At 55.0% G+C, this 12,807-nt stretch overlaps 1 protein-coding gene across 1 annotated transcript; it reads right to left on the reverse strand.

Moving 5' to 3' along the window:
- Positions 1–849: 849 nt before the first annotated feature.
- LAD1 (ladinin 1) lies at positions 850–11,294 on the reverse strand. Its single transcript, XM_075521704.1, has 10 exons — positions 11,257–11,294; positions 7,939–8,079; positions 6,032–6,539; positions 5,465–5,608; positions 4,681–4,730; positions 3,726–3,801; positions 3,208–3,339; positions 2,734–2,823; positions 1,467–1,544; positions 850–1,053 (listed from the first exon to the last, which is right to left on the reverse strand). Exons 1-10 carry the CDS (start codon positions 11,292–11,294, stop codon positions 850–852), a joined length of 1,461 nt encoding a protein of 486 aa, XP_075377819.1.
- Between the last annotated feature and the right edge of the window lie 1,513 nt (positions 11,295–12,807).

The following is a 12,807-nucleotide window of genomic DNA, read 5'->3' on the forward strand; positions in this document are numbered from 1 at the left end:
AGAAAACCAAGTCCTTTCCAAAGCCCAAGAAGGAAGATCAGATCCAGGGGCAGCAGTAGAGTCCCACACCAAATTTGGACACCGCAATGGTTGCTCAAGGCACAGCCCTAGCCCGCTGAATGGCCCTGGCACAAGGATTTGAGTATCATTTTATGGGCTGCCCATGGCACCCTGAAGCCGGCCTCGAGAGAACACCCCACTTCCCTGCTGCGTGGGCTCAGCAGCCTGGGGAGTGCAGGACCAGGGGTCTGCATAGCCATGGGCAAAGGGCTCAGGAGAAAGGGCGAGAGGGAAATGGGGTTTGCAGAAGAGGCCCAGCACAGGGCACTTCAGCTCCGTGCAACCCCAAAAATAGGGCTGTGGCCAGCCCAACCTTGCCGTATCACTAAGTGCAAGGGGTCGCTGCTTGTAGGGGGCAAGGGACGGTAAGAGCAGGGTGGAGAAGGCCAAGTCTCTGTCTCTAGCTCAGCTGCATGCTGGAGGGAAGCACCAGGGCCATCAGGTCCACCCTTCCTCCATGAGGCATCTCCAAGCTACACTCCAAGCATGTGTGACTTTGCAAACACCGTTTGCCTTTGGTTGGGTCCCTCCAGCAGTGACAGCCTGGGAGGGGGGTGACATCTGCCTGCCCCACCTCACCCCGCATGAGCCAGGCAGCAGGGATGGACATGGTCCATGGACGTGCAGCTGAAACTCCCTTGGCCAGGCAGCTTCTTGCCCCAGTGACATCATCCAGCTGCAAGGAAGACATATAGGTTGATTCCCTTTGCAAGTGCAGTTATGGGGCACAGGCACAGATTAGGAGCAAAACACCAAAATGTTGCGGGGAAACGAGGCAAGAGTCTGCCTTCAGCATTTGCAAGGAGCCTCCAGGCCTGGGCACTCCCGGACAGGCAGCGAGTGAGGACTGGGGGTGCAGGGATAATCTTCCAGCCTTCTTCCTTCCCATCCCGCAAGCAGAGGACCCCAGCGACCTGGGGTGCAGCCACACATGGTGCGGGGGACTCTCATAGCAGTGGGCTGCTGGACGGTTGGGTAGGGCTGGGCTTTGATCTTCAGAGAAAAACAGTTTTTCCCAGGTCATCTGATATTATTACAACTGGAAAAGAAAGTGAGAAACAGTGAGGCCGGGCCTGAGGCTGCGAAGCCCCCAAAGGCAGCTACTTTAACCAGGACCATACTTGTCCCAAACAGGGGATGGGGCAGGCAGGCATCCTCTAAATCCCACCACATGCCACTTCCCTTCCTCTCCCAGACCAGACCCCTTCTCACTCTTACAGCTGCCTCCAGTTGTCCTCTCCTGCTGACTCCCCCAAGTCAAGGGGTCCTGGGTGTCCCACATCACCCCTCTGCTCCCCATAGCCTGCTCCCCACGCCTGCCCTGTGGGAGATGCACCAGCAGGCAGGTCCCGCCTCTGCCCCTAGCTCAGAGGTTGCACCAGTTTTCAGAGCAGCTCCATGTCTACCTTGGTGTCCCCAGGGGTGTCTCCAGGCTGCTTTACCCAGACATCACGTTTTGGCAGGCTGTTTATTTTCCTGATATCCTGCAAACAGGAGAGTTGTAAGTGGCACAAGAAGGTTTTCCCCATGCATCATGTGCAGTGTTGCCTTGGTTTGACTTTAACCAAACCTTGACGCATACATGCTCCAGGTAAAACCGTCCGGCTTTGAGATCCTGCACCTGGTAGACCCTCAAAACCAAGTGCAGCTCCAGCCCACGGAGATGGGTGGCAGCAGGCATTATTATAGGAAAAACTGATAGAGGAGCTGCGAGCTTTACCCAAGAGACCCCAGGAGAAAACCCTTTCCCAGCAGACACAGAGCCAGCAGAGCCTCCCGGTACAGGCACGTTTGGGCACTGCAAATCTCTACAGCTCAGCGCTGGGGGTGCCTGGGCTTGCCTGCCTGGGCTGCAGGGCTGGGCTGGAGCTGCTCCTCCTGGTCCTGTACCCAGGTGGCTGCAGGAGACTCTGCTACGAGCAGTGGCAAAACACCTTGTTGCTGTAAAAAAGTGATACCTCCCCAGGACTTGCTGAACCTCTCCTTTCCAAGTACAGTAAACTACCCTGAGACCAAAGGGTCTCCTGTCCATCTCCCTCGCATCCATGTCCCTGGAGCAGCCGTGGTGGCAAAGTGATGATGTCTGAGTCCCCTTAGCTGGGCACTTTGCCCCCACAGCTACAAGACGCCCTACTTTTGGGGTCTGGGATACACACGGGGATGCAGATCACTCCAGAACCCACATGCAGCAGGACCTCTCAGTGCACACACAGGTCTCCAAGCCCCGCAGAGCCCAGTGCCGAAGGACCAAGCATACAGCTCATCTCCCAGCGGCCTCCAGGTCAGAGCTAGTCCTCCAGACACTGGTAGAGATGGGATCATGCTGGGGTGATCTCTCTCATGGTGGCAGGGTCAGGTTCCCCTTTATGTCCCCTGGGACACGCACCCCGCTGGTGCCTGCACCCTCCTCACCCCACCAAGGGCTGGAGCAGCTGCCTCAGGCGCTTTGGGATCAAGATCAGGGCACAGCAACAAGCAGAGCCCCACATCTTGCCGTGGTGGCCCTGCAGCACCCATACCTTTGACCCTGGCTAAGCTCCTCTCAAATCCTTTAATGGGTTCAGCCAAGGGTTCATCAACCCTTCAAGCCCCACCACCCCAGATGCAGGGACACGTCCCACCAGGCTGCCTGGTCTCAGGGCTCTAGCCCGAGGTGTCGGCACAAGCTGGTACCTTGCTCTTTTCCTCCTTGGCAGGCTCCTGACCTTGGCTGATCCACAGATTAATGCGGGATGTCACTGATCCCGGGATCCTCAGGTTGTCCTGTGGCACAGAGAGGGACACCAGGGTTACAGCACTGCCAAACGTAACCCAAGACAGTCCCCAGGGCATGGGGAGACTGAGCAAACCTGCAACAGGCAGAGACCAGCCTACACCTTGGCCCCATCCCAGCTCCTCAAATACCAGCGCATCGGCAGGAACCCACACACCGCCAGAGCACGGTTTCGGTGGCAGCCGGTGCCCGAGCCCAGCCCTGCCTGGCACCACTCAACAAGCACCGAACTCCCACCAAACTGCGTCCAGGCAGCAGCCTGCCGAGCAGTGCATTGGTATCCAAACAGGGGAGGATTTGTCCAAAAAGCTGCTGCCTGCCCTGGCACAGGGCCCCGCTGGAAGGTCCTCGCTCGGGCCACCTCCTGCCCTTACCTTCCTGACAGCGAGCGGCTCAGCCTTGCTGGGAGCGCTTGCCTCGAAGAAGTTGCGCTTGCTGGCCACCCCCTCCGAGGACAGCAAGAGGCTCTTCTGAACAGTCGAGAATGATTTCACTCCTTCTGAGCGCTGGGAGGAGAGAGGGGCGTCAGCAGGGGCTGTGCTGCACCCCAAGTGGTAAAAGGCAAAGTCCCACTTCTGGCTCATGTCCCAAGCTCGTTGGGGTCTGCTGCCTCCCTGCCCATCACCAGCTCATGGGCTTGCCCCGCTGCTCCCCCCAGCAGGACTGTGCAACAACCCCCTGAGCCTCTCCAAGGGATATCCCCTCCCTGCTCCTAAAACCCTGAGGTTGATCCCTTTTTCTGCCTGCGATCATCTTCTTCAACCCCATTAGCACTGGTTGTTTGGTGCAGCTCAGTCCTTCTCTCCTTCCCCATTCAGCTCCAGGCTACGCATCTCCCTCTTCCCACACATCCCTCCCATGCCAGTCCAGCTATGCCAAGGGGTTTTGGTACCTGCACAGCCAAGGTGTACTTTTCCAGCTTCTCCCCAATGGTGGTGGTGCTGCTACCTGGGATCCTCAGACTCGCACTGGTGAAGAAGAGGGGAGAGAGTTGAACACAGCCCCCTCGGGATCTCCTGGGACCCAGCAACGGTCCTAGGGGACTCCACTTGGCAGGAGAAGGCCCCGTCTGACACAGACACTTCTCCCGCATCCATCTGCCAAGTGAACCAAGGCAGCTCATTCCCTGCTAGTGGCCAAGATCTCTGGGTCTCACCATCTTACTAGGGCCACACTGTACATTGAAAAATAGCTCTGAGCTCCTCAGTTTACCCTGTCTTCACCACTGCCAGGTCTGAACTGCATCTTCACCAATATGAGTATGAGTTTGCCTATAGCATGCACAGGTGCAAGCCCAGGTGCCTGTAAAGCCCCGCTCCCCTGCCCTGCCCTCAGAGGTGGGAGAGGGCATCCTATCGACTCCTTGCCTTCAGACCTGAGCCCTCGGTGCCTCAAGAGGTTTTAAGCCACCTGTCCAAACCTTGCCATGGAGATGTGGAGGATCACTTGATCTGGCCACCAAAGCCAGATCAGGTTGCTCATGGACCTGTATAGTGGGTTTTGATATCTCCAAGGATGGGACCCTTTTGTGGTACTGCACCACTCGATACTGAACCACTCCTGTGCAGACACAAGCACTGATGAGAAACTACATCAACCAAGAGACAGCAGGGGATAGCTGGGGGGATCTTGTATAGATGCAAGCTGTACGTTGGACATTGTCCTGTCCTTTGCTAAGCATCGCTGCCTGGTCAGCCAGGCACCCCAGGGACCAATGTTCAGCAGACCTGTGCCAGGGCATTCACTAGCTGGTACCAGGTCCCATCAGCTCCTCCTCCTCCCTTGGAAAACAAAGGATGACAATTCCTGCCCAGCAAGACCAAAGTAACATGAAGAGAGGTGCTGACCTCCTTGTGAGAGGGCTTTGGCTTTCTTCTTTCTGTTTTCTTGAGATCAACTGGAAGACACAAGGAGAGGAGATACTGCAGCCATCTTTGGTTATCGAAGATAAACATGAGAGAAACTGTCTCAGACTCGTCTCCCCCATTTTCAAGCAAGATCCATTTTCACCCACACCAGAGCTTATCTCATATCTCAAAGCTCTCCAGACTAAAGACGCTTTGTAGTGCTAACAGTTTTATTCCAAATAAAGCATCATGAAAGTCAATTAAGCCTACCCAGTCAGCCCTGAATCACAGCAGGGAGGATCTCAACAGCTCTTGGTTTTCCCAGCCTCTCCAAGCACTTTATTCCAGAGATCTTTTTCGGGGGGTTAGAATTAAGATATTCTCAGGGATGTAACAAGGGACAAGAAGGAGGATGGATTTTATTTTTATCCTGTGTTCTCAGAGACTAGAAATGCCGGAGGGTGGATGGCCGTTCCTGTGACTCTTTGGGAAAACTGAGGACAATGAGCTCCCTGTTTTCTCATCACTTCCCACAAGTTTCCATGCCAGCACAAAGCGTATGAACATGGGCATGTTCATCATCACAGGCCTTCGGGCAGACAGGGAGAAGGAAAATGGAGGAAAGACTGAAGCAGAACCACAATGCCCAGATCAAGGGTGGATTTTGAACACACTTTTGGGAACAGGCTCTGCCAACATAACCTGGAGACCAAAGCAACCCTTCCCTGTCACCATCCTCCACTGCCTAAATGGGGGTCTTTCTCCCACTTGCTTTGGCTCTTACCCGAAAGGAGACAGTTCTTGGGCTGCTTCGTCTGATGGAGCTGCTGTAGGTGACATGAGTTGGAGAAGTATCTGACTTTTCTGCAGGTTCATCTTGGGTGGGAGACAGCTGTATTACCTCTTTTGAGGGATTCCTGGATGCTTGCTGAGAAAAAAGCAGACATCTGATGCACCCCTGCAGAGTCTGCAGAGAAGGTTGAGGCACAGGGAACAGAGCAGCCAGGGTGGGAACCGGTTTGGAGGCAGGAGTTTGAGGTCAAAATCCTCCAAACCTTGGCCATCTTGCTTGGATACACAAAGCCCCAAACAACTCTTCAGTGAAACTGTGATGGCAATCAGCAGGGGCTTGCCAGAGAACATGATCAGAATAGTACATGCAAGGGAAGGAAAGGAGGTGATGGGACCCTGTCCACCACCTCTTGGTTTGCAGCTCTCAGAAAAACCTTCCCCAAAAGGCCACAGGTCCCATTTCCCTCCTGGTACTTTTGGGCTCTCCCTCTTTCTGTTGTCTTCCCAGCACCCAGGACTTCACACCCCAGGAGTCGGTGCCTTGTCCATTCCTGCTCACCTGCTGGTCCAGAGATGAGGTCACCACCGAGGCTGTCTTCTCCTCCATGCTGTGGCTTCCCTGCCTGGTCAGGATCTTCACTTCACGGAGCCGGCAGCCCCCCAGCTCTGGCGGTGCCCGCTGCTGTGGCTCCCCCACCTCCTTCCTCTGCTCCCCCCGAGGCATCCCCACACCTTGTCCCTCTTTGTCCTGGAGTCGTCCCCTCACCACCACCTTTCTCTCTGAGGCTGGCTCCAGGTGCTGGTCTCCTCGTGGGTCCCCTCTGCCCTTGGCCGCATCCTGACCCTGCTCTCCAGCCTGGATGCTCTCCTGCCCCGTGCGCGGCTGCGTCCCTGCCTCCGCACAGCTCACTCCCACCCCTGGCTCCTGCTGCTCCTTCTCCTGCCTCAGCTTTTCAGAGACGGCCATCGAGGACCTTGTCCGTCTCCCTTCTTGCATCTTCAGCACCTCCGAGAGCTTACGCTCTTCCTCATCCTCCGGAGACACCAGCTTCACCAGAGACTGAGGTCTAGAGACAGAGACAAAATGGGAGGCAAACCTCAGCACCCCGGGGCCAGAGGGCTGGCTTTTACGCTGCAGGTGAGGTTAACCCAGGTGAAAGGCTCTGGGGGGCATAAAAATCCCACCAATGTCTCTGGAGTCATCCCTGCAGACCAGGACTTGCAGCCACACTCATCCCCGTCACCCCAGCTAGGCTCTCCAAGGACAAGTTTGGATTAAAAGTCTTTTTCTTCCTTTTTGTGACAGAGATTAAGCATTTCTGCAGCCTCACCCCAGGACATCAGCATCCATCAAGCCCTGTGCCAAGGAGCTGTGGGTTCAGAGCAGTGTGCTGGGTCTGCTGCTGGATGAGACGTGCGTCTGGCTCTTTGGTGGATTAGGAAAAAATACCACTATCTTTAAGTTTAAAGTGTTGGTTGTAAAACAATCTGCTATGGCAGGGTTCAACCACAGTCCCAACACCTTCTGCAAAACAGTCATTTTCCCCTCCTTCCCACAGGCAAACATAGGCACCAGGTTTGGGAAGAGGCAGATAGGACATTTGTCCAGGGCCACAGACTGTATCGACACAGTCTCCAGGGCCTGGGAAGGATAGGGGTTAATATTTGCCCTTCTGAATTCTGCAATCACCACATGGCCAGCCTGTGCTAGCACCAGGGAAGGGGGACATGTCCTGTCTGACTTGTTCATGTTAGCCATGTCCAACACCTATTCAACCCATATGCAACCCAGGCATCCTAACTCCATCATGTCTGCAGAGAGAAACACCTATAGAGCATGAGTCTCACTGTGGACATAAGCTATTTAAATATTGGACATTTCCAGGATCAATTTAGAGAGTGGGTCAGGTTGTGTAAGGGCAGTCTGATTTCAGGACACCTCCAGATCCCAGCTCCCTGCAGCAAGGGACTTTGGGAGCACCACTGGAAAGCCCTTGGGTCACCTCCCGACTTTGGCATAGGTCATACATCACTGCAAGGTTCACAGGAACAGGAGGACAGCCAGCCAGGTGCTGCGTGCTCAGCCCACCTTCCCTGCAGGGATAGGGTGCCTGTTCGCTCTTACCTGCTCAAGATGCCACTAGGGCATGGCCAGCACCTACCTGAGCTCAACCTCGGCACCGACCCGCACCCTGGCACACTGGCTCCCTCTGCCATGGGACATGTTGAGGCCCATGATTGAATCCACCAGAGATATACCCCTCTTCTTCTACTCCTCCTGTGAAGCCCATCCTTCTGCCCAAGGGCCCATTGGACCCCTGCTCTTCCCACAGCTCAGCCCACTCTCATCCAGAAGAGAGTCCCACCAACTGCAGCAGCTTTGGCTCAAGGTTGAGAAAAACAAGGCAGCAAGCTGCCAGCCATCAGCATCATGAGTAAGACTGATGCTAGCGGGACCTCACACACCTGCTGGAAGCTGGACTGGTGTCCTTCACAGGGCTAGGAGGTTCGTCATCCGTTGATGTGGAGGACAGCAGGCTCCGGTGCCTTCGCCGGCGCTCTCTTTGCTGCTCTTCTTCATCCTCAAGGGTCCTCTGCCTGGCCAGGCTGTTTGGGATGAAACATAACATCCTGGTGAGGCGGTGCCCTGCACGGGGAGCTTGCAGCCCTGATGTCAGACAAGAAAGGAGACCAAAATGCCCTCGGGCAAGGGATGAGGGGCTGACGGAGGTTGCCTCCCCCAGCTGCTGCATGGGGCTGGAGGAGAGGGACGCCGACGCGAGCCAGGTGTCGCAAAGCACTCCCGCTCCACCCAGCTGATGCAGGCATTTCCCAACACAAGCACTTGACTTTACAACTCCTAATTTCTTCTGTTGGAGGGAGCACTCATTTAAAAGGAATCCCTACATTAAGCAAACCTTCCCGGGCAAGGATATTTAACCTGTAACTCAGCAAGACCAGGACCCTAGAGTCACCACATAGAACTCAACCACATAAACTGGAAGGGTAACCACTAGTGGCAGAAGATTTTAGCCCCAGCGCGGGTTGTGGCAATGACATTTTAATTTTTATTGAGCAAAAAGCCTCAGAGGCAAGAGCATCAGAGGCTGAAGGTACTGCTGACAAGCTCTGCCTGGAAGCAGGGAAGACAGGAGATCCTCTTACTCCTTGCATGTGGCTGGGCCTGGGAACTGTTTGTAATCACGGATTGTACCAAAAAGACAAGGTTCGTAATCATCTCTAAAGAGTCATCTTCAAAGATTTTCTATTGCACAAGCCAAGTAAATATTTTTTTGGATAAAATGCCAACCTGAATAAACAGTCATTTGGACAACACCAGCTTTCCCTTCTTCTCTGTGCAAAACCTGCTCACCCTTTCTGCCGGTTCATGAACTGTGTTGGAAAATATTTTTACTGGCTGGATTGAGCTTTTCACAGCAGTGTCCATCTGCCTACAGCACTAGTCCTCGATCAGCTGCAAACACATGCAGTTCCAGCAGAGCTCCCCACACCCCCAGCAGCCCGGTGGGGCAGAGCCCTCCCTGCACAGGATCCGTCCCATCGCACTGTCCCAGCTCTGGAGCTGGCACCCCAGTTTCACCCAGACTCAGGGTTTACTTTGAATTTGACTTTTAAGAATGTGAAAGTCAGAGCAGGTCCCGGCCTGCGGTATCACTAATGCCGTTGCGGACACGGCGACTCTCAGCGTGGTTTACAAGTTACTGTGTAATGAAAGCTGGGTCATAAATTAAACCACATTACCCCCTGCAAATATTCGTGGCTTCTGTTCTTCCTGGTCAAGGGAGGCAGGGGAGCACGAAAGGGTCAGCAGAGCAGAACGGAGAGCAAAGGGGGGACAGGTCCTGGCTGAGAGCTCAGCACCTGCTTGGGGACAGGGCAACGTGTGCTGCCCTTTTCTCCCGCTGCCTCCATCCCCATCGCCCCCTGCTACCCCGAGCAGCCTTCACACCTCAACAGCAATCGGACCCGCTGCTGGGGGGCTCCAGGGTGGTCCCCAATGCCATGCTTGGCATCGGGAGAGACGGGGATGGAGAAAGCTGGGACCTGCCCCAGAGAGCCGTGAGCATCCCCAGCTGGCTCTCCCCCCACCGGGGGACACCTCCCCGTTCAGCTCCTTGCAGCTGTACTCACCTCCAAGGGCCTGACCCTGTAAATATTCGTACACAGCTTAGCTGCACCGGGAAGGCAGCACGGCTTTATTTGCACAGCACGGTGTGATCTCCTGGCGAGACGTGCTGCAGCAACCACTGCACACACACGTTCCCACCCGGCAAGGTTAGCACACGTGTGGGGATGTACGCATGCAGGTGCCTCTGCTAAGCGCTCTTGTCCCTCAAGCAGTGACAGCGTGGAGTGCTAACGCCAGTTCAAAGCCACGTGAGAGCCAGTTACTTCTTTGTTTTTGCATGCACAGACTCCTTTGAAATGAAAATGAGATTTTTCCTGCCTTGAATTTGCTTGGCTCCGGCAGAGGCAGCACGTAACCTGGCATTATCAACATGCAGTTTCTCATTATTTGTAATTAAGTAATCCACCCATTAGGCTATGGATTTGCTTTGCCAATCTTCCCATCCTCTTTTCAAAGACGGATTTATTTTTCACCGTGTTAGCTTTTTTAACCTCAAAGAAATGAATAAAAAAAGGTTGGCGAGTCTCCCCCTGCCTTGTCCTCTCCTGCCCTGTTAATCATTAGTGCTGAGATATCTGACATTTATGCTGTTTCAGTGAATGCTGTCTCATCTAATGAGAGAGGAGAAACTGCCTTCCTGGGTTGTGAAACAACCTGCGTGCAGGACCCCGCTGGGCTTGCGTTCGGGCAGGTCCACGGCACAGAGGAGGTGGATCTGGATGGGGCTGGGATGCCCTCTGGATCCGTCCCAGCCGTGATGGAGGCAGGGTGTGAGCTGGCAGCCTCCGAGCAACAGGGTCTCTCTTCATTCCCATGTCTGGGCTGGCCATGGTGGGTGTCTTACCCAAAGTACTGGCGTTTGTGATTAAGTCTCGGAGACATCACATCCACTCAAACTAGGATTTCTGCTCCGTTTTGTGGGAGTGCGCGGCTGTGTTTGAGTCACCGTCACCCTGTCTGCGTAGCCGAGGTCAGCGGTGCTCGCCCCGGGCTCTGCAGGAGGTCAGGAGCGATGCCCACGCCACTCAGGCTTCGTGTGAGCCCCTGACTCACCCAGGAGCCTCACCTGCCCCGCTCCCATCAGAGACAAAATCACTTTTTAGGAAAGACTGAGCGGGGCTGTGGGGATCATTCAGCGACTGCCGATGAATCAGCGCTTGCTCAGCGCTGGATGGGCAGAGGCTGCAACCTCCGCACGGCGGAGCCGGGACACGCACCCAGGGGCTGTACAGATACGGGCGAGTGAAAAAACCCCACAGCCGGCTCTGGAGCAAGTCTGGAGGCACGGCCCAGCCAGCCAGACCCTACCCCAAAGAAAGGCAAACCAGACCAAAAACATATCCAAGATGGGGCAAGGATGCATTTCCAGAGCCATTTTCCTATGCAGCGCTCAGCTTCCCCAGACAGCAGAAACAAATCTGCCTCTGATCTTGCCCACGCACGAGAAACTCCAGCAGCGCCAAGCACTCTCCGGGGCTGGCACCACCTCTGCAAGCAACACCCCCCTAAGGCGGCTGTCCCCTCTCCCCATCCTCCCCAACACCCCTTGGCGGAGGCTCATCGTGCCAGCAGCCCACCCTCACCCCCTCCCTCCCACCAGTGGAAAGAGTTAAGCATTAAACCACAGCACCTACCTGGAGAGATCGGACCAGTTTCTTCTGGTAAAAGACATTCCTGCTTTCCGTGAGTTTCAGAGAGCCCCCAAAACCTGTGCAGGCATCAAGGCCAAGGTGCTGCCGGACCCGCGGGGATCTGCGCTGCCCGGAGACTCTGCTCCCCAAGGAGGGAGGAACTCCCTGCAAGGTTATTTCCCTGTGCACCTTTACCCTGCCTGCAACCCGTTTACCACCACGCTGCATCACATGGTTTCTTATCTACCTTGACAGAGGCAAGGCTGTAATTTGCCTACTAGCGGCGCCGTGCAAAAGACGCCCTGCCCAGGAGTGCCACGCAAAAGCAAATCACTCCTCGCTGCCTGCTGTGCCAGGGTTCAAGCAGAGACCCGCGCTCGGGGCTGGATCCGTCCAGGTCTCCCAGGGTTTCGGAGACAACTCCCAGCAGAGAACCTGTTTTACCAGCCACTCTCCACCAGTCAACAACTCCTCCAACACCAGTGGAGGAGGTGAATTACCTTGGGCTGAGTGGGAGGAGGCTGGCTCCCAGGGATCCAAAACAGTCATTAAAACACCTCTGTCTGGGTGCAGTCCAGCCCTTTCCAAAGAGCATGGGAGGGTGCTCTGCCCCTTTCAGCCTTTTCTGGACATCTTGGATTGAGCCATCATGGCCTCCCTGTTGTTATGAGCTTTGCTGCAGGAGAGGGCACTCACGAAGTCTCAGAGGAAGTGGCTGAAGCATGGGGGTGTCCAATTTTTGGGTGCTGAACCCTGTGCCAGAGGTGAGCTGTGTGCCCAGGCTCATCCCGTGCATGGACCCAGTCCATCAAACCTGTCGTCCCCCCTGGGCTGGTCCCGAGACCCCATTCCCCCACGCTCACACAGGGCAACACTCTCCTTCAACGGGCAGGTGTGAAGGCAACGGGGGGACTGTCTTATCGGGGTGACGAGGGCACCCACACACAGCAGAGCCGGGTCCGAGCCTGGTTGTTACCTGGGGCCAGCCCCAGTGCACAGCATGGCCAGGACCCCGGTGCTCCCACTGCTGGGGGCAGCCGGGCAGCTATCACGGCAGATGCCTGCAGAAAAAGTCATCCAGGACCCTCTGAGTACAAATTCTGAGTCTCTGATCCTGGTGAGATCCATCTCTCCGCCAGCCCGAGGGAGTGGTTATAAGGCTGGGCCTGCCACGCATGCCTCCAGCCCACAGGGGTGTGCCCGGGACCTGAGCAACCAAAGGAACTATTTTAATCAAACATTCCTGATTAAAACCCCATTTCTAAAAGATAACTCTCTCAAATGAGCTGTCCGCTCCAAGCAGGGCTCATTTTCTGTTTTTCTTTCTTCTTGCAGTAACCGGATGTCTTTCAAGTGTTTTCATGTATACAGAAAATTCTGTGAGTTGTGGCATAAGGGAAAAACAAATACTTAAATAACCTTGCAAGCGTCCTGCTAATTGCTGACAAACTATATATAGCAGTTCAGCATCAGCAAGCTACTATAAAGCAATAAACCTTTCTGATTAATGCACAGTGAGCACTTTACTTGCAAAACTCATTGCCAAAGGATATC

This window comes from Mycteria americana, chromosome 20, assembly GCF_035582795.1.
Source record: "Mycteria americana isolate JAX WOST 10 ecotype Jacksonville Zoo and Gardens chromosome 20, USCA_MyAme_1.0, whole genome shotgun sequence".
Taxonomy (NCBI): Eukaryota; Metazoa; Chordata; class Aves; order Ciconiiformes; family Ciconiidae; genus Mycteria; species Mycteria americana.

Bases quoted from the DNA above. Each gene is read 5' to 3' on its own strand.
- LAD1 (XM_075521704.1), bottom strand. From the start codon at position 11,294: ATGTCTTTTACCAGAAGAAACTGGTCCGATCTCTCCAG. The intron at 4,731-5,464 runs GTAAGAGCCAAA...TGTGTCTTCCAG, and splicing joins CAAGAACTGTCTCCTTTCGG to TTGATCTCAAGAAAACAGAA. The intron at 3,802-4,680 runs GTCAGCACCTCT...CTTCTTCACCAG, and splicing joins CAAAGCCCTCTCACAAGGAG to TGCGAGTCTGAGGATCCCAG.